The sequence below is a fragment of the Myodes glareolus genome, chromosome 12 (genome assembly GCF_982192425.1).
Source record: "Myodes glareolus chromosome 12, mMyoGla1.1, whole genome shotgun sequence".
Classification (NCBI taxonomy): domain Eukaryota; kingdom Metazoa; phylum Chordata; class Mammalia; order Rodentia; family Cricetidae; genus Myodes; species Myodes glareolus.
The window spans coordinates 34,637,276-34,658,857 of NC_142037.1; the positions used below are offsets into that span (position 1 = coordinate 34,637,276).

At 45.5% G+C, this 21,582-nt stretch overlaps 1 protein-coding gene and 1 long non-coding RNA gene across 2 annotated transcripts; one reads left to right on the forward strand and one right to left on the reverse strand.

Moving 5' to 3' along the window:
- Positions 1-501: 501 nt before the first annotated feature.
- On the reverse strand, positions 502-11,714 carry LOC125392312 (uncharacterized). The gene is made up of 4 exons (XR_007229460.3): positions 11,274-11,714; positions 7,018-7,135; positions 1,765-1,954; positions 502-1,653 (listed from the first exon to the last, which is right to left on the reverse strand). It is a non-coding gene; the product is annotated as an uncharacterized LOC125392312 (long non-coding RNA).
- Stc1 (stanniocalcin 1) lies at positions 6,300-18,359 on the forward strand. The gene is made up of 4 exons (XM_087912194.1): positions 6,300-6,649; positions 8,664-8,806; positions 9,438-9,649; positions 15,226-18,359. The coding sequence occupies exons 1-4, from the start codon at positions 6,532-6,534 to the stop codon at positions 15,494-15,496; spliced, it is 744 nt and encodes a 247-aa protein (XP_087768320.1). The 5' UTR covers positions 6,300-6,531; the 3' UTR covers positions 15,497-18,359.
- Positions 18,360-21,582: the final 3,223 nt, after the last annotated feature.

Genomic DNA, 21,582 nt, shown 5'->3' on the forward strand with positions numbered 1-21,582 from the left:
TTGGCACTTGGTGACCATTTATTGTGATCATGCTAAAAAAAATAACCCTACAATGTGAAATCACACTGGGCAGTCTGAACTCTGTTATTGTAATGGAATAATTGACAGAGGAATCGGGAAATGCCAATACACCCTTAATACTCATCTAGAGCCAGCAACTGCTGTATCTTAATCATACTCTCGCCTAAAGTATATTTAATGTAGCTTTATTTGAATCACCTTGATAAATCTCTTGGCAGGATCCTCAAACATCAAGTATAAACCTCTGCTCGCTAAATCTGGCCCTTCTGCCGACTTGTCAGATGACTTTGTATAAAAGCCCACCCATTTCCGCCCCCCCCCGCAACATACACACCTCCTTTCTCAGCCAATAAACTAGCAACAATGGATGTGTCTAGCACTCAGAAATGGCTGCAAGACACCCCTTTGTATTTGGATAGCATTTTGCAAGCGACAAGCTGGCTTGAGGCTAAAGATGTCAGAATGACACCTCAACACCGGTTGTGAGAGCGGGCATTTCTTTTATTTCAGTTTCACCAATCCTGCTATCCTGTACCAGCCCTGCCCTGTGTGATCCGCGGGCATATGCTGCTTTGCACTCTGGTTGGAGCGTCCATGACTTTTCCTGCAGCGCCACCACATTCTCACAATACTCACACAACTCCATACACCGGCGGACAGAGCAGGTGGTACCGCGTGATAAACCTTGACGCTCTCACTGTGAGAGTACTTCCGGGTACAAATACATGCAGCATGAGAGCCAGCCCCGTACCTGGGAGGGGTGGTCCTAAATGGACTCCTGTATCCAGCAAAATACGAATCCCTATGTAAAACCGTAGGTGAGCACACAACGATGCCCTGTGGCTGCTTGCTACACCCCTGTGGGAGACATCTAAGACACCAAAAGATGACAGACATGCCGTGATTCAGCCTCAAGTAGAAATGGCTAACAGGAAAAAAAAAAAATGCTAAACAGAGAAATGAATGAGACACAGGTCTTGCTTTCCTTCTGTTTGGGAGAAAGGCACCCATGCCCACGTTGAACTAGGCTCTCCTTTGTAAATTAAGGAGTTCAAGCATCCCTGCGTGATATCGGATATGCCCCATTAAACTGACCTACCCAGTTTGGACAGAGAAATGTAGAAAAACATTTTAATTTGCCTAAGTTTTGTTTCTCCAGGGGACAGCACTGGAACGGTGTATGCTGCAAAACGTGCAAACCATGCCCTGCAAATTCCCTGGAGGTCTCAGGTGATGGTCCCCAACAGAAAAACAGACCTCCCACCCTAAGAAGCATTCTCGGGCTTGAAACAATAACCAATCAAACAGAGCCAAGGCTCACGGGTTTTTCTTTTTTTCTCTTTTTCTATTTCTTTTGTTTCCTTCTTTCTTTTTTCCTTTTCTTTTCTTTTCTTTCTTTTTTTGAATTTAGGAACCATCTCCACATCGTCAGTTGGCTTGAGCGCCCTCATGCGTCTCAACAGAGGAATGTCACTCAAGGTCTTCCACCGGGTTCTTCTGAAGGACAAGTTGGGTGACACACAGATCTTCAGGCTTGCTTCAGGAACTTCTTAGTGGGCTAAAGATTCACAGGCTCTCCTGGGACTGGGAGGAGCATGTCCCCATGATAAAGAGTGACATCTCAACTTAGACCTGGAGGAATGAGAAAAGGAGGAGGCCAGTTTCAACTTGTCTGTTCTCTTTAAGCCTGTCGGGTCATCTTGTCCCCTTTCTCTTTTCTACCCCCATCCCACCTCACTGCACCTTGAGGAGCAGAGATCCAAGCATGAATGCTTTCTCTGCAACTCTGGTGGCCTTGCTACTGTAACAAGCGCATCTCATATTTCTCCACACCCACAACATAGTGAGAGTAAGCCAGGCTTCTTCCCTGGTACATTCTCTTTGTGTCCTGGTTTCCTCTTGTCTCCCAGCTGATATGTCTCTGCAGCCTTGCCTGGCACATGAGAAAAAAAAATCACTCGGTAAATAATAAATCCAAACTTAGATGCTCTACTCTAAGTCCCTTGCCTTATAGCGTTTCCAGAAAATCCTTGCAACACACATCCCTTAGCAACCAGCTTCGGGTTTCTTTGGGGCACAGGAATAGGCCAAATGAATCTGCGTTCTCCATTATTGTCATCTAGAGCTGGGCACACAGTGACCCTCCATATGCCAACAGAGTTGAGGGTGAAGAGCGTGACTAGTGAGGGAGCAGGTGCATAGAATGAGTTTGCCTTCCTAATGTACTTCTTCCCTTGCTCTTGCATCCTTGGTAGAGTTTAAAGTAATCAGAGATGCTCAAGAGTCAGGCTTGTTTGGGAATTTAGGAAGGTCTACACTGAAACCCCTGAATCTATATAGAAAAAAAAATAAAAAAAGAAAGGAGGAAAATATTTTTCTTTCATCTTCCTCCTTCCATTTCCCCATCTTATCTTGAGGTTAGGAAGGCATGAGTCAACAATCCCACAGAAAACACACAGACCAGGAAATGTCAAACAAAAGTGGTCCATCCGTGGTCAGTATGTCAGACCTACCTTGCAGGACTTTGAATCCTGTTAGCAGAACATTCACCAAGAAACACGCGGTCTTGGACTCCTCTCACCAAAAAGGCAAAGAGCTGTTCCCTGCCTGGTTGAAGCTAGCCAAATCCAACAAAGCCTTCGAGATTTTTGGCTTAATCTTCCCACTGAACACAAGCCAGCTCTCCACGAGTGCAGCTGGGGCATCATCACCAGCCTTCGCTGCGGGCAGCTTCTCTTTCCTGCTTCTTAGCACTTTCTTGGCTTGGGGGCAATAGCAGAGGTACCTTCTCCTCCCACCCACTGCCCCCACAGGTACCTCCAACTGTGTAGCTTGGCTTTGGAAGGTTCCCCACCCACTGAAAGTACAGTCAAGACTTTTGTTAGGTAATCTACAACCCTATGCAAATGCCAGAAAACGCCTGCCTTATGGAAATGCTAGATCTTTCTTGCAATTAAAACATCATAGCCAAAACTAGGGCAGGAAAAGTCTGTTGTACATGACTTACCTAACTAGGAGAAGGATCTTTTCCAAGCGTGTCCTTAGGTTGGTTCCTAAGATGAATTTATACAAAGCATCTCTCAAGTCAACCCTCCTTCCTTCCAATCACCATAGCAATCTCAGCAACACAGATGCCCATGAAGCTCCAAGCTTTCTCCTCCAAGACACTGTCTGTATGATGACAAGCCCTTCCCTGAGCTTAGTCTTCCTGTTAAAGAGCCCTAATGCCTCCTGCTACAAGATAAAACTCAGATACTGAAAACTGACCTCGAATCTTCCATATTTTCTCAAAGCCCCTCCCCAAGAAAAGTCACAAACAGAGCCATATATCACCCACAGCATTGCCAAGAGTTCTGCCCCTGCCACTTCAAAGTCCCTTATACAGCACAGTAATGGTGGGGGCCCAGATATCCTTGAGCTACAGGCTTCTGGACAGGAACTCAGTTTTGGATACTTGTGCTTGCCTTCAACTCCCTCCCTTAACATTCTCGAGCGAAGCGGCGCTTGTGCACTTAGCAGTGGGGCATGCACGCTGGTTTCATTGGACTAGTGTGGCTGCTCACCACTGTATTCCTTTGGATGGCAGTCTTCCCCACCATTGTAAAACCCTTGGCACAACTAGAGACTAACCCCTAGATATATAGATAGAGCTGTAAGTGAGCAAAATAAGGAGTGAAAATTCAACACCGAACACACACACGCACACACGAGCACAACACATCCTGATACATACAGGACACTGTGTTCTGGTGAAGGCTTCGGCGAGCTGGAAAAAGAAACTGTCTTGTCAGAGGAAAGCCATCACCCTTGCCAGCTGGTGGACCAGCCAGAGGTCAAGTGTGGATCCTCGAGCAGTGCGCAATGGCTAAGGAAGTAGAGGGTACTGGAGAATGGAAGTCAAGTCCTTCTGGGAGAATCTGAACCTACATCTTTATTCCCTCTTTGGAAGGTACCAGTGAGTGATCTATTCTGTAATGTCCTATGGGCTCTATTCCTGCCTAAAGCCTAGAACCATCAACAATCAACCCCAGAGCTTTCCAGAATAAGAATCTCATGAAACATGAGCTAGCATCACTTTTCCTAATTTAAAATTCACTTACTTCTTGAAGTATGAAACCTTCCTCAAATCTCTAGCTGTCCCTCAAAGTCATGACATTCTGAATTTATAGACGATGTCCCAAGGTAGGTCATCTTCCCAACTAGATTTCAAGTGCCTCAGGTCAAGATTTATGTTTGTCTTCTAGATTTCTTCACTTTTATCCCCCCTGAAACACTGAACAGTGTTCTGCCTAAAAGGTATTGGAGAAACGACAATACCACTGATGAACAAAAACTGGAATAAGTTAAACAGTGTGCATATTCAATCAGTCAAAAGGTAAAATTAACTAATTGAAACATGGAAATTCTCCCAATTTTTAACATATTTTCTGTGTCTTTTATTCCTTCTAGTCCTTGTTATAGCAAACATCTCTGCTTTCTAGTAATCCTTTTATGCAAAGAATGGGCTTTAAGTCATTTTAGCAAGTCCACTCCCTGCATATAGACACACGTGCGCACGTGCACATTCACACACATGCACACACATACATGTACACACACTCAGAGACAGACCTTATTTTTGCCTTGATTTGTGAGGACAGGATTAGTGTCCGTTTTTGTTTGTCTGTTTTAACTTCCGTGAGAAGTTTCAGGATTGAACCTGAAGCCACTGGCTCTGTGTCTTTTCAAGACCATGCTGCCCAGGTCTGCAGAATTGCCAAATGCTCTCTCACTTACCTTCTGCAAAATATTCGAGATTTTACTGTTTAATCCTTTCACCTCACCCCAGCCCTTAATGACCACCTTCCTACCCTGAGAAGTCCTCTCATGAATCATTAGCCTCCTTCACAACTTACAGACAAGCCTTCTTGCCTACACTCCACTTATAAGAAACTGTGAGCGGCTACGCTGTGAGCGGCTACGCTGGGCACGGTTTGTGATTCCACTGTAATTTTCCCATTAAGTCTCCAGTTTATCAGTCTCCTCTCCTACACATTCTGGTCTTCCCCTACCCTTTCTTCCCAGTCCCCCCTCCATCCCCCCCGCCCCCCCCCCCGCCTCTTCCCCAACCCCCAAGAAGTGAACTGGTTTACCCAGCAGGTTTAGTCTTGCTTTGACCAGCTCACTGTTTCAACGTGATTATGGAGTGGCTGGTCTTAAATACACAGTTTATTAATTTTCAGGCATTTGTCATGTCCCTCTGTGGAGTGTGGTGTGAGTGAGTAGGTGTGCGTGTGTGCGCAGACAGTAACCAACACTCCTGGAGTTGGCAGGGCCCTTGGTGACTAAGTAGACAGTGTTGATGGGTGATCCAGAGCTAGGGATGTAGCCAGTTAATGGAGTGCAGGCCAGCAGGCAGGAAGCTGTGGGTTTGATCACCAGCACCACACGGTGGCAAACTCCTGTCATTGCAGCATAAGAAAGATGGGGACGGTGAGACCAGGAGTTCAAGGTCACCCTTAGCTATGTATCAAGTTCAGACTGGGCTACAGGAGCCCTTGTTTCAAAATTTTATGTTCCCTGGGAAATCATACCATTTTAGAGGTGTGTGGAATAAGACTTGAGAAGTGGAGCGGCAAGGTAAAAGGATATGGCCAAGGTCAGAGGTTTAATAAATAGGGGAGCTGAGGGAACAGCTGGGAGCTAGAACCAGAGCACCGCTGTTCACTAGTCTCTTACACTCGCATACATCCTTCTGCCACGGCTTACACACACCCGTGAGAAGTCACAGATCACAGCAGAGAGGCAAAGGGGCACACTACAAGTGAACACACAACGCAAAAGACGAGGTTGCGCTCTTACAGAGAACAGCCTACTAAAGTTAGAGAGCTGCTATGGTTCAATTCAGTTCTAATCTGCATCGCATCCCCCTATCAGGCACCCAACACCCTTTCCTCCTAGTGGTTCATTTAAAAGAAATAAAATAAGATAAGATGGATTTCGCAAGTACCTTGGAGAGCTTGGCAAGTGATTTTTCCTTTTAGTTTGATCAATACAGAGTTATCACTTCAGCGTGTGAAAATAGCTTTTCACACATCCCTGCACACACAGCCACACACACACATATAAATCATTGGCAGCAGGTACTTTCAATTTGCTGGAAAATATTTCTAAGAAGTCAAAAAGCTTCAGCCGAATAAGCGTGCCTGCCTATTGGCTAAACGGACCAGTTGAAGGATCTGATTGGTCCCTGATCCTGAGGACCGATAAGACGGCTATAAAATCCCTGGGTGCAGCTCTTGGGCCCCCAGATTGCAAAAGCCAGAGGTGTAAGAAGCAGAAGCAGCAGCAACAGCAGCAGCAGCAGCAGCCAGCCAGCCAGCCAGCCACACACACACAAATTCTTCCTCAGATCCTCACCTAAGCTTTCAGTATATCCAGATCCGCATCTTCACTCAAGCCGGGAGAGGGAAAGAGGAAAGGGGGGGAGGAAAAAAAAAAGCCAACAACTTAGCGGAAACTTCTCAGAGAATGCTCCAAAACTCAGCAGTGATTCTGGTGCTGGTTATCAGTGCTGCTGCAACGCACGAGGTGGAACAGAATGACTCTGTGAGCCCCAGAAAATCCCGGGTGGCGGCTCAAAATTCAGGTAAGCCAGCAAACCCAGGACTGGTTTCTACCCGAAAGAGCTGTCCTCATCTGCCTCTCTCACTTTTTGCATGTGTGTCCCTGACGGCTGATCTCGGTAATAAATGTGCTTCATGCCTGGCTGTAATGAACTGCCAGTGTAATCCAATAGCCTTAGGAAGTGGAGTTCCTTTGTTTAATAAATTGCATGCAACTAACGAAGAAGCTGGGCGCTCTGCTGAGGGTATTTCATTGCATAAGCCAGCCTGATTGCCTGAAATCTGGCACGTACCCTCTTGTTGGGGGGAGGGGGCGGGGAAAGGCTTAAATGTTGGCATGCCTCACAGCTCTATACTTCACAAGCCGGTCTTAAGGTGATGCGCGGCTTACCTGCTGCGGTCCCTCTCCCTGCTCCTTTAAGACCTTGTAACTTGACTTCTCTGCCTCTTCAGAGAGCACCCAGACAAGCCCCTCTGCACAATGATTTGTGGAACCATAGTTCTCAAATCTGAAGGAAAAAAAAAAAGAATCCAGGGCGGATTCAGAAAGAAGAAAGGGGGAAAAATCCTACACACCCCATTCTCTACGGGGCTGCCTGTCTCCTTTCTCGCTCTCACCGGCTCCATTCAATCGCCCAAGCAGCCCATGGCCCCTAGGAGGAAGTGCATTTGTGAAAGAAGCAGTTCTTTCTCTGAGGGGAAGGTCTTACTTTCGGCGAGACTCCAGTACCAGTTAACTGTATATGGCCCTGGCCTCCGGAGGCGAAGAGGCATTAGGACTCCCTCTGCCCCTTGACTTTTTGCTCCCTGCTCATTCCTCTCCCCAACTGTCGGCGGAGATGGGACCGCAGGTGTCAAAATGCTGCAGATGCTTCCCCCATGGAAGAGCACAGGTCCCTGCCGAGAGGAGGCCTTTTGCCTCGCTTCCTTTTGTACTTAGTTGCTATAGCGATGCCGTGATTCACAATTCAAGCTTGCCTAAAACAATAGCAGTCCTAATGCATATTAAAACTGCTTAAAGCAAAGTTATAATTTGAACCCGTGGAAATATATAATTAGGGAAATGACTTGTAACATCCCAGAGGCTGCGGGAGGTGGAAGGGGGGCGGGGAAGCCTTAGCCTAACCAAACCACGCTTTTGATCTGGGAGGAGAATCCTACGGTATGAATGCTACAGATCATTGCTTGCCGAGCTGCCTGCCAGAACACCCCTCCTTCTGTGGGAGAGAAATTACTTTTATGGCAGATCTTCTCCAGAATGCCGAAAGCCTGGTGCAAGTTCTTTGCGGTTTTCCTCCAGCCTTGCACAGGGGACGCCTTGCACTTGTCTCTCCACACCTGTGTTTCTCCTTTTGGAAAAGAAGCCTTTTTAATATGAGAGATTATTCACACCTCGGAGCGTTGGCTTGTGGTTGGGGGGCTGGGGTGGATACAAAGGGCTCCGAGTCTCTTCTGCCAATGCCACCTTGGGTTAGAAGTCCTCTTGGGGAAGGGTCTCCTTCCATGTGGACTCGGCAAATCATTTTGGATTTGCCATTTGGATTAAAATGCCCAATGCTTTTGACTTCAGACTGCATTTTTTTTTTCAGAAGGCTGCTAGGTCCTCTGATCCTCTCCGGACCCCATCGGGATGGGCCTGCCCTTCAATCACTCACCGCCTACAGCCTACCCATGCCCTTGAGTTCCCCCTGTCAGCCTCTGATTCCTGTCACTACCAGAAGGCACTGTGCATTACAAGGTCTCTAACCTAACTTCTCTAGCCACCAAAATGAATAAAAGGGTGAGACCCAGAAAGCATGTACCTAAGGGGGAGTCATCCCCTCTGCTTTGACTCTTAGGAGCAAAAAGAGCCCATCCATCCCCTTTCTCATCAGACCCCCCCCCACCACCACACACACACTTTTCTTTAAATTGTTCTATCTAATGGAACCCAAGGTCAAAGTTCAAGGAGAAATTCAGACCTTGGCCTCTACACCTACTGGCTCCTACCCAGAGTTCTTCGGCTTGACCCGGACTATTTCTGCTTGTCTTTTTCAGCTGAAGTGGTTCGCTGCCTCAACAGTGCCCTGCAGGTTGGCTGTGGGGCTTTTGCATGCCTGGAAAACTCCACATGTGACACAGATGGGATGTACGACATCTGTAAATCCTTCTTGTACAGTGCTGCTAAGTTTGACACTCAGGTAATGCGACCTTGACCTCTTCCGCTCCCGCTGACCGCTTGTCATTTAACAGGGTGCTCAGGGCTGTAGGAGCCTACCTTGTAGGGACATAATAAAGCTGCTTCCCAGCCTCCTACTCAAAAGGCTCATCCCAGGGTGTAGACAGACAGACACACAGACGTACAGAGAGAGAGAGAGAGAGAGAGAGAGAGAGAGAGGAAGAGAGATGCCCACATACTTACATGTGGGAGAGGGGGCACAGTCTAGACCAGAAATAAGGAGTTGACAACGGCTGGCTTGAAACAGGAGGAATGACTAGCAGAAAAGTGTTTCTGCTTTGAGAGGAAATAAAAACGTTCTCCTCTGAACGCCCTAGCCTGCTGTCTGAAATTCTGAGTTACCAGTCTTAATCCCAGGAACACAAACCTGATTCTGACCATCTTCACACCTCGGAACTGCTGATGACAGCTTCCTCCCATCTCATTTCCTTTCTCTGGAGCGGAAATGCTCAAGACAGTCCTAGGGAGAAGGTCTTTTTCTTTTTTAGCTATTGGTCACGCTATTAAAACAAGTCCCCTTGTAGGTCCCTGTGTCATTGACCCTGACCGCTTCTAACAGGTCCAACGAACACGTGTCTTCTTGTCCCTGGCAGGGAAAAGCATTTGTCAAAGAGAGCTTAAAATGCATCGCCAACGGGATCACCTCCAAGGTTTTCCTTGCCATCCGGAGGTGCTCCACCTTCCAGAGGATGATTGCCGAGGTGCAGGAGGAGTGCTACAGCAAGCTGAACGTCTGCAGCATCGCCAAGCGCAACCCGGAAGCCATCACTGAAGTCATCCAGCTGCCCAATCACTTCTCCAACAGGTACCCGGGGGAGGGGGCGTCCTCTTCTTCACGATCAGGGGCATGGAGGGGGAGAGGCCAGCAAAGCCAGAGAAGACATTTTTCCCCTCTGGTGTTAAAATCTTCCCCAGCTATCAGACAGCTGGTTTGCAGGAACCCTGGGCAGGTGCATCTCTGTCCAATTCTTAACACAGCCTAAAGCCAACAAGGAAGCCTCTGGGATACACCGTTTGAGACACCAGGTTTGGCTGAAACCGTGACAGTCCAACAGAACAATAGGCCAATAAACCCACCCCAGGTCAAATGTCAGAATGCAGACGTTTATTAAATCTGTGTATATTTCAAGCCAGTCCCAAAGCCAGATATATCAGTGGTTAATCCAGAACAAGTCATCCCATTTCCCCAAAACTTGGAGTTTTCTCTATGAAAAGTGAAATGTCCTCGTCAAAGCCTTACACCACCCCAACCCTCCAGCCCGGGAGTCCCCAGAAGGAAGAGGTGGGAGCTCCCCAGATCAAATTCGTATCTCAGGTGACCCAAAGTCACTGGGTCCACACCATCTGAGCTCCAGGTCTTGCTGGGTCTTTGGCTTTGAAGTTGTTGTCAGACAGGAATGATGCACAAGAGACCTGATATCCTGGTCCAGCATGGGCATCTTGGAAAGATGGCTAGCAAGAAATGAGGGGTGGACAGGGACAGATAGAATCAGTAGTAGTGCAAGCCAGTGGAGGATAACTGTGCATTCCGGAAGCCAAATCCCATGAGTGGATGAAACCCTATGAGTCTCTGACTCTCCCACCCAGTCTTGATGCATTCCCAAGGAATGGTTCTGTTACTCTGGTCTCATCACACTCTCAATCTGGTAGATTTCCCAGACAAATGGCCTTATCCTTTCTGAGAATGACAGTGGTCGAGTCTATCTGAGGCTTTGCCCTTAACATAAAACTTTTGTCACATGTAGGAGCCATTCTGAACCACAGGTTCGTGGCCTACAGGCCCACAAGTCATCTTAGAGAAATCTCCCGTGCAGCCCTTGTTGACAACTCTTCCAGAGTCCTTACTGATTTTCTCAGAACGGGGAAAAAATATCAACTCTATTTTCCTCGAATGGTCTGTCTCTCTAGATCAACCTTGGTTTTTCTTTTAAAAAATTCTCCTAGAAAGATTTTTGTTGAAGGAAGAAAGGGTTAACGCTTGGCCACTGGTTGGAGACTAACCCTTTGCCATCGGGGAAAGAAATGAAGACTTCCTGGTAGGACAATACAAAGGATGTAGCTATGTACCCTTTCTAAAGGAGGCATATTAGCAGACTCATCAGCACAAGTTTGGATAGTTGGCAGGTGACCAATTTCAAAGCTATACTGAGCCAGCTATTTCAATTAAAGCGGCATTTTCCCTTGTGCAAAGGGATTCACCGTAGAAGCCATGGTGTTTGGACCAAAGATTCCCGTCACCCCCAGAGGAAACTTGGGAAAGGTATCCTTAGCCAGATCATTATTCTTTTTTCAAAGTGCCTTGTTTGCACCGCCTTCAGAAAATGGTCCAGGCACAGTCTCCTTATCTCCTCTTGTTCACATTCAGTAGGAAAGGTCAAGGGGGAAAGGGTGGCACACTCACACACCAGACTCTCTCAAGTAGCGCTTACCTTTATCCAAGTATTTCACATCTGATGTTCAGGACTGGAACGATTTCCGTTCCAGGAGGGGCTTGATCTGCTAGCTCTGTTTCAGCTCCTCGCCCGCCTGAAACATCCTGCTTTCCCAGCCTCCGTCCCAACATAGACACACGCACAGTTCCTGCCGCTTGGCAAGGGACTGCTACGGGAAGTAGTTACAGGTTCATTCCACCTTCCTGTGATTTGTCTAGCGTGAGATTTAGGTCTGGGAGAATCCAAAACCTGTAAGGCAGAGCAGGACGTGGACGTGGGAGAGGTTCATCCAGAGGGAGAAGGTAGCGGGGAGAGTCCGCCTGCCTCGATTTGCAACCCGGACCTTCAGTCCTGAGGGCAGCAGGAAGCGAAGAAGAGATGGGCAAGACACTGCGAGGCTTGGGAACCAATGAGCCCAGCACAGCCCCAGAGTGGGAAAACTGACAAAGCGCCCAACTCTCTAGGGCATGGATAGGGAACAGGAAACAGAAGAATAATATTGATCAAGGGAAACAAAAGACTATTTATAAACGCTCACACAGAACGTTCCGAGGCAGAATCTGTATTTGGGAAGCATGGCTGAAACTGTAGCTATGGAGAATATCTGATCTTTTTCTTTATCAGGGAGTGGGGAGGTGGAGGGGGTGGGTTCGAGGACTCTCCAAAACAAGAAGAAAGATATGGGCTTTGTAAAAGGTGCTTCTAGGCTATGAGACCAGAAAGCTTCATCTGCTACCCCATTGCAATGAGTAACCTCGTGCCATAAAGGGTGCCAGGCTAAAGAACTGAATCATCCCAACTCCCCCTGCAGAGGAGGGAGCTTCTACTGGGTTGTACTGTTTTCTTAGCCCGGAAGAGAAAAATGTACAGTGAATCCTTACAAACAAAATACCATAGCAAAGGGTGACAGTTATCCAGACCCTACTGCCCCTTCATCTGAAGGGGACAGTTATCCAGACCCCATGGCCCCTGTCTAACTGACTGAAGACAGAGGTCCTGTGAGACAAGCAACCTGAAGGTCTCACAGCTTGTGAGTCACCAAATAGGGTCCAGAATTCACATGGCCTCGAGCCAATCTATTTTGATTTCTACTTAAAAAAAAAAAACCAGCCAGAAAAACCCTGCAAAAAGTCCTTGCAACCCAAAAATAGAATACCATGAATAGCTAAATCTACATACACCATGGTATTCAGCAAGGAATTCTGTGTGTGCTCTCTCCTAAAAGAGAAGACACATCCCTCTTTACAGCTAAAGTAACTATGTGTCCTTAGTATAAAAGGGTGCTCAATAAATATATGACAATTGCTAAGTCAACTTTTGCTGGAGGCACAACCTCTTAGAGCATCTGTGTTGCTTAGCAACGTGTACCAAAGGTCTTCTCATTGGCTTGCACAGTCCAGAGTTAAGTGCCGCATTCCAGTCACATTGGAGACAACAGGGTTAGCTGAACGGATATCAGGCAATCTGGCATGGGCTTCAGCCTTTGAGGAGCTCCTAATAGGGCCATGTAGAATCTCCTGTTTTAAGACGTTCTCTTAGCCTCCTCCATTGAGTGATCAGAGCCCCCTCAGGGAAGCAGAAGAGTAGGCACACTGACTGGGGTCATTGCCAAGAAAACCCAAGAGTGGGTACCCTGGTCAGTCCATTAGAGAAAGCAACACCAAAGCTGCAGGTTATCCAGACAAATTGAATCTCTTTAAGGGGTTTAGACTTCTCCATCCAGACAAGAGCTTCCAGTTCTGTTAAAGGAGGAACTTTTTTATTCTTTCTGTTTCTAAAGAGAAATCATATTGTTCAGCCTGTTTTGGAACACATGTATCATGAAGAGGTCTCTCTAGGTGTGAAAGGGTTAACTTCTCTGAGTTATGTCCTCCTTTTGGGCACCTTTTCCTCCAAGAAGTGACTGCCCTCTAAAACAGACCCCAAGGTGTAGGGGAGCTAATTCCTGGTAGATGCCCAGAGAAGAATGAGGATATAGATGGCTGAAGATAATGGGGCACAATTGTTTCTTTTTTTTCTCAGTTTTTCCAAAACTACTTTTCTCCCCATTTCTCCATCCAAGGACCTTCAGCTTGACTCATGCGCTTTGTGATTCCAAAGGGTTGGAAAATGCTCCTCTGAGCCAGAGAAGCCCAATTTCACTCACAGCTGGATATAATTGTCCCTGAAAGAATGGCTGTAACCAGGACAATGGGCAAGCCAGACGCTGTCCTCTCTCTCCCCAGCCCCAGCTTGACCCTCCTGCTCAGAGAAAGGTGACCATTATCCTTCATTACTCACGATCTACCCTCTTCATTGTCCATCATTCTAGTGACCTCTCTAGGGGGTCAAGTTATTCCAGCAAGATGCTTGTTCCTTTGCTATGGGAGATGAGTTAAAAATAAACAGGATTTTCCCGCCTGGATGATCCTGTGGCCCTCAGTGACATCCTGACCACTCCTAGAAAAGGGTCTCGCCACATCAGGACAGCAGGTCACGGTCACCAGGGGAGACTCCTGTCAATGAACACAGAGCTAATAGGTTTACACAACTATTGAGTCAGAAATGTCCCGGCAGTTTAGAAACTATCTGAACTCTATGAGTTGTTTTGAATATAGATGGCTCCGTCTTTCAAAGCCTTGGCAGCACTGTTTGACATTCAGAGAATTGTTGCATACGTGACAGTCACTTATACCAAACACAAAGGTCTTTGTCATTAGGAATTTTGTTTGTTTGCTTACAAATCTACCTGACCAAGAGATCAGTTTTCTTCAGGAAGCTGAGAATTTCTTTTGTACAAGAGAAGAATATTTTTATATTCTTTCCATTGATGTTAAAGTTCAGCTGATATATTGAGGAAATATTTCAGTATAGATATAATAGCATAGGGGCAGACAGCGAGACCCAAGAGAAGTGTTATGCATACAGAGCAAAGGTGGATGTGTTCTTCTCAGGCAAGAGAGTCACCATGTTATTTAAGTTCCGTTTCCTCGGGGGAAGGGGAGAATATGAAATTCAACAGTGAATTATTGAGCAGACAATACAGCCTGATGATATTCAGTCACTTGGATACCAAGAGTAAGGACATCCTCCCTGCCCTTGAGACATTTTCAAAATCAAGCCAGGGAAAAATGAATAGTCATAATGCCATCAAATGTCTCTGCTTGAGGGGATAACTAAAGCCCGTGAGACGTCCAAAGAAGGAAAAGGTCACAAAAGTCTGAACCATGTGAGAGGGTTTCATGGGCTTCCAGAGCAGGAACCTTTGAGGGGCATTAATCTTTCCCTTTAAGCGCCCTTGCTACCTAGTGTTTGGCTGCAGAAGGCCACTCTAAGCCTTTGAAGGAAGCCTCAAAACAGTCATTCAGCCAACAGCCTTTTCAGGACTGGCTGAGTGGGTGTAAGGAAAGTCGATTTCACAGGAAAATGCATGGCTTTAGACCAAAGCAGTTAGAAAGCGTATTCATGAGCACATGCTCTTGAGCACGCGCACCAGGGTAAAGGGAAACTGCGAAAAGGCATCCAATTCACTGTCAGTCCCTGGGCAATGATGTGGTACGAACACAAACTCTGAGCTTCAGACCCAGCTATTGTGCTCATCTTACATGAGTCCATACATGGGTATAGTACAGTGGACGTGATTAAGTCTGCTTCTGCCATTCATTCATTGTAGGATGCTGAGCGCACATCCTAATTTCTTCTCTACACAATGAGAGCATTTTGTGTTGTCCCATTTATTCCTAAGAGTCCTTGCCTTCCAGAATTTCAGACCATACAGTCAGCCTACTACTTGTCAGTTTGATCTACATCTCTTGAAGGGTAAACCTGGAGATGGGCTTTCTAGTGTGGTAAGGTAAACCCAGAGCTCAGAGGGAAAGGAAAGTCGCCTTTAGCTTTGAACAGTTTGAGCACTGATGTCAGAACCTTGTCCTTACTTGGGTTTCCCTAATAAAGCATTTTCCCGCTGCAGATACTACAACAGACTTGTCCGAAGCCTTCTGGAGTGTGATGAAGACACAGTCCGCACAATCAGAGACAGCCTGATGGAGAAGATAGGGCCCAACATGGCTAGCCTCTTCCACATCCTGCAGACAGACCACTGTGCCCAGACGCACCCCAGAGCCGATTTCAACAGGAGGCGCACAAACGAGCCACAGAAGCTGAAAGTCCTCCTCAGGAACCTTCGAGGTGAGGGGGACTCTCCCTCCCACATCAAACGCACCTCCCATGAGAGTGCGTAAGCAGGGGGAGGTATTCACAGCCTCGGCGAATAGCATTTTAGGGGTGTTGACACACCAACTTTGAGTGTACTGTGCCTGGTTTGATTTTTTTTTTTTAAGTAATCTCTATTTTCTATCCGCCCCCCCCCTTAAAGAAAATTGCATGAAACTAGGCTTCCGTAATCAATATCCCAACATTCTGCAATGACAGCACTATTACCAACGGAGTACACGTGATCATTCATCCTCTCCTTGAGAGACTGTAGTCTCTTTTATCCCCTCTCTCTATGAATTCTTTTCCCAGATCCCTACCAATTGCTCCTCAAACACAAAACGTTCATGTAACTTCCCAGTCATTGTAATCTGAAGACGTAGAGCCCTTTAGAATGGTCACCCAGTAGAGTTAGCCAATACAAAACAACTTTATTTAAATGCATGTCTTAAATGCTCATAAATATGTTGAATGGAATTCGTGTTATGAATCTGTGCTGGCCATGGACGAATATGAATGTCACGTTTGAATTCTTGATCTCTAGCGAGTCTTATGGTCTCTATCCTCCAATGCCTAATTTCCTTTCTGACATATTTACCAAATTGCTCAAGCCTGGTTCTCCCACCAGACTTTGAGCCAGCATCTTCTTGCATCTAATGAAAAACAGAAAGCTAACATCTTTATGTACTGTAACTGCTCAGAGCTTTAAAAGTATCTTTAACAATTGTCTTAAAAACAGAGAATCTTAAGGTCTAACTGTGGAATATAAATAGCTGGAAACTAATGTACTGTACATAAATTCCAGAGGACTCTGCTTAACTAAGCAGTCTATAAGAACTTTATCGCATATAGATTTAGTTTTGTACCTTAGCTTTATTTTCCTTTTCCTGGGAATGAAATAACTATCTCACTTCCAGATATCCGCGTTCATGCTCCTTGTGGCCTTTTTTATAACTAAGGGGGTAGAAGTAGTTTTAACTCAACATCAGAACTTCAGATGGGCCTATACGAGATAGGAAAACCCAACAGGTTATCTGAAGGACCCCAGGTAAAATGTCAATCTCCCAGCCCACCTCAACCCAGAGGCTACATTTGACTTAGGTGTATCTTGAAAAGGTTCTGTCACATCCAACTGGGAATTAGGACTCAAACAGATCACCCCTTTGGGCTTGGACACTGAGTGTGACAAGGCCTACTGTCCCCTTGGAAGTGGCAGTTCTTGGCTCATAACCTTCCATCAGTGCCTGGCACTCTGGTCAGTGATGGTGTGGGAGATTCTAAGCCAATCAGGAATGAGTCAATCAGCCTTTGGGTCTTCAGTCTGGGGAACTTGGGCTTCAGGGGGTGTAAATAACCCTGGGATGTCCCGCCTTAATAGACTCCTCTTCCATTGTCCTGTAACACGCTGCTTGCCAAAGTAGTCCTGGCAGCTGGACCATCTCTGTAGGATCTTTAAAGAAAAAAAAAAGAGAAAAAAGAAAAAAAAAAGAAAAAATATAGAGAGAATGAAGGAGGGCGTAAGAGCTGGTGGTTTGATCATTTCCGCTGTGATGTTTACAAGATGGCAGCCACCAAAGCCAAATGATTAACCTGTCTACGAACAACAGTAGTTTCTCAGGGTCATTGTCCTTGAACCCAACAGCCCCTTATGAGTGTCACTGCTCACCAAAGGTCAATGCCGAGAGAGGAAGCGGAAGGGGCTGCTCCAAAGTCACTTGGGTAGAAACTATTGGTGCTTGACTCTCACTAGGCTACACCGCAGAGTTGACCAAATTGAGTGATAGGGACCCTGGTGGGAGGAGGGAGGGCACCTCTCCAGGGAAATAAAAAGCAATACAACTTTACCACAAAGCCTTTAAAACCAGAAACAAAGTGCTCAAGGACCAAGATCAGTGCAGCAGGCAGTCGCAGCCGCGGCCACGGCCGCAGCGGCGCAAACGCTGCTGTCTCCGTTCCCACACAGCCTCTAAGCGTGCTGACATCAGATTGTTAAGGGCATTTTTATACTCAGAACTGTCCCATCCCCAGGTCCCAAGCAAATGGACACTGCCTTAGCCTCTTGGAAATCAGGTAGCACATACTCTAAGCTAGATTCACCCCTCTCCCCCACTTCCCGCCCCAGGCAAGGCTGACTTCTTTGAACCAGAAAAGCTAACCAAGTGTGTGTGTTGTGCATTTTGCAAACTCACTAAGCCAGAACCCCAAAGTGGCAAGTAGCTTATGAGAATTCCTAGTAAATTTCTCTTTTACTTTAGTTCGGTAGATTTTCTTTCTCTCTTCTCTCTTTCTCCTCTGTTCTCTTTTATTTTTATTATTATTGTTATTTTTTGCTGCGACTTCTTCAAACCGTGGTATAGCCTCTTTTCTCCCCGCAGTGATATTGGTATATGTGTCAACAATACATATATCTACCACATACGTGGAAAGAAGCAGTTCTCACAATGTTGCTAGGTGTTTGCTTCCTTTCTCCCTGCCCTGGCCCCTCCACCTCCTCCTTGAACTTCCAAAGCTTTGTCTCGTGTTTGCTGCAGAGTGATTCGGGGGCTGACCTAGACCAGTTTGCATGATCTCCTCTCTCGTGATTTGGTTGCACTTTAGAACATTTTTGTGCCGTTATATTTGCATTATGTATTTATAATTTAAGTGATATTTAGGTTTTTGGCTGAGTACTGGAATAAACAGTGAGCATATCTGGTATATGTCATTATTTATTGTTAAATTACATTTTTAAGCTCCATGTGCATATAAAAGTTATGAAACATATCATGGTAATGACAGATGCAAGTTATTTTATTTGCTTATTTTTATAATTAAAGATGTCATAGCATAATTTGAAGACTTTGGTGAATTCCTTCTACGATAATAATAATAATAATAAAGTGTTACGTTTTATTTGGTTTTTTTGCCCTCCACGTCTTTCGTTGTTATTCATTAAAAACATCTTGGGCCAGTAAAATGGCTCAGTGCATAAAGTACTTGTGGCCTCACAAACCAGATGACCTGAGTTCAATCCCCAGAATCCATGAAATATAGAAAGAAAGAACAGACCTCCAAAAACTTGTCTTCCCACCTCTACATAGGCTACACACATACATAGACGCACATGCGCACACACACGCATACATGTATGTATGCGTACATGCATGTATAATAACAACAACAACTATGTCTTTTTGAAAACTTCTTGAAATTAGAATTTCTAAGTACAAAATCACCGTCCCATTCATTTTCTCTCGAGTCACTAACTATGGGTCAATCTGACCACAAATGCAGTTTAAATCAACACTCGCTAAAAGTCTTTACACTCTCCAGTGGCTCCCCTTGCCCTCATGATAAAATTGAAACCCCGGGGGCTGGGGAAATGGCTCAGACAGTAAAGGGCTTGCCACACAAACATGAAAACCTAAGTTCAGATCCCAGACACTCCTGTAAAAATGCTGGGTATGGCAGTGTGTGCCTGTACTTTAACACTGGTGAAGTAAAGACAAGAGGAGTTCACTAGCCAGACAGCATGCTTAGCTGAATTAGCATGCATCCGGTCCATGAGAGGCCGTGTCTCAAAAAACAGAGTAGAAAGTGATCAAGGAGGGAACCAACAGCATCAACCTCAGGCTCACACAGATACATGAACACGTACACATGAAAACAAACAAACAAACTAAACCCAAACTCCTTCTAAGTCTGGAAGAATCACTGGGGTCTGTAACTACTACTAGGCCATCCATACTTATAGGTCAGTAACCTCTGCATAGCAGTGAGGCCCAGCACAACTGGGATTTGCTCCATCTCCCTTCCAGGGGTCTGTGCTGTTGACACTTCCTCTCTGCAGAGACTGGGAGCACCTGGGTGACAGACAGATCCCCAACATTAGAATAGCACCTTTGTTATTAGAAGGAAAGAGTTTTGAGAGCAGCAGAAGAGGAGGTACAGACGGTTGCGTCAGGTCAAGGAAGCAAAGGAAGCCAATAGCTCTGCTACCAGCATTCAGATGTTTGCGACTGAAGTTCTGGCTCTGTCCCTTACCAACTGCATGGTGTCAGATGAGTTATTACGGTCAGAGTCCGTCAGTTTCTTCCTGCCCTGTGACAGTGATACCATGGAACTGCTGTGCAGCATTAAGTGGGCTGCTTAGTGCAGTTCCACACAGTTGACTCAGTGAGAGTCCACTACGGCCATCTTGGGCAGAGCAAAGTAAAGCTAGCACACCATCTCAGAAACTTCCAAAGGATTCACAAGCGCATGACAGGTAGCCCGGGTCTTGTCAGAGGGTTTGCATTCAGTCATGGGAAGAGAAGGACTTCAGTAACAGAATTTTTTTTCAATGGGGATCTTAGATCATTATTAATAAACGAATTCTCCTTATGGTTTAAAATCACATGAAGATATTTTCCCAATCATTTCTAACCCTAAACTGCATTTTCCCCATGTCCAGAGGTTTACAGCATAGTGAACCTACAAAATAATGTGTTGTATTGGCCAGAGAAACAGTGACCATTTTGATTTTTCCTCTTCAGCCTTCTTTCAATATCTGTACAGAAAGGCTGTATTGTAGGCTGCCGTTTAAAGAACTTAGGCCTGGAATTTCTACAGTTGAGTTCAAGTTCAACTCCTTCCCACTGTCTCTGCGACTTTGTACCAAAGTTCTGGACTCTTTTTTACATCAGTTTTTGTATTTATAGAATTATTCCTAGATGAAGTATCAAATAATAGGTCCCACCTACAAAATTAAATATGTTATACATGAAGCACTTAAAACTGGCATATAGTAAGTACCCTCCAAATGCTATGAATTAATCTCTCCATAAACATTAACTATCACAATTTAGAGTCTGCTCCCACCCCAACATGAGTCTTGGTATCCTATTGGATGAAGGATTATTTTTCTTTCTTTTTGCCTTTTGTAGATCACTACTCATTACTGTTAAATCAAGATTTTATGAATTTGAATTATAAAATATGACAACCCTCAAAAGTGGCAACGTATAGAATGATAAATGTATCTCCCTCTCACCCCCAAGCAGACTATACTGTGCCTTCCCAAGACCAGTCACACTTTAACAACCGTCACTTGAAGTCATTTTCAAGAGCCATAGCTGAAAAGGGTTGAATTTCTTGTGTTAGTGAAACATTTAGGTGGAGGGCTGGGGAGATAATTCTCCTCTTCCACGAGGATCTGAATTTGAACCCTTGAAATGCACATAAAAGCTGAATACTGTGGCAATTTGGATTAAAAGGTGAAAGGCGGAGACAGGAGGATTCTTCAAAGCTTGAGAGACAGCTAACTTGTGTACGCCACAGTTAGGAACAACAAAGAGGACCTGCCTCAAACAAGGTGGAAGGGGATGGCTGATACCCAAGGTTGGCCTTCAACCCCTACGTCCATGAATGCAGAGAGAGAAACAGGGGATTAAAAAATGAATTTAAACAAAAATGTTCTTATCAGCATTTCCAAAGAGAAGTTCCAAAGATCTTGAAATGATCTGTAGGTCTGTGGGGGGAGAGAAAGCAAAACTTCCTATCAAATCAACACATGGGTCATAAAGGGCCATCAGCAGGGATCCTGCATTTGTATTTCTTGAAATTATTGAAATGATAGAAGTGTCTGAGTGGGCCTGAAAGCCACATCGTTAGCACTCCCCTAGTGGTGCCCATTGTATTGCCTTCAAGAGTAAGATGAGTAGTGGGGTCACAACGTTGGCCATGAATTACAGTCAACTCTGAAGTCCAATGTCCTCCTCCACAGCCTCATGACAAAGATGCTCTCTTGGTTCAAGTTTGATCATGTCCATTCCTCACACTAATCGATCCCCAGGGCTTCAAAGACAACAATCAAGTGTGTTGACATCGAGTGTACACCCTTTGAAACAAGCTCATTTTCTCAGCGCATGCTCAAAATGTTATTGATCGGATTCCCTCAAAGAATCTATTTTCAATCAATATATATACATATATGTGTATATACGTGTGTGTGTGTGTGTGTGTGTGTGTGTGTGTGTGTGTGTGTGTGTGCAAGTGAATGACTGCCTTAGCATGATGGAGTATGCTGGGACTGGTGGGTCCATTGCCATGGTGAGTAGAAAAATTGAATTCTATCTATCAGTTTCCTAAAAGCAAT

Excerpts from the sequence above, each read along its gene's own strand:
- Stc1 (XM_087912194.1), top strand. The coding sequence starts at position 6,532 with ATGCTCCAAAACTCAGCAGTGATTCTGGTGCTGGTTATCAGTGCTGCT. Across the intron at positions 8,807-9,437 it reads CTGCTAAGTTTGACACTCAG|GGAAAAGCATTTGTCAAAGA; the intron begins GTAATGCGACCT and ends TGTCCCTGGCAG. Across the intron at positions 9,650-15,225 it reads CCCAATCACTTCTCCAACAG|ATACTACAACAGACTTGTCC; the intron begins GTACCCGGGGGA and ends TTCCCGCTGCAG.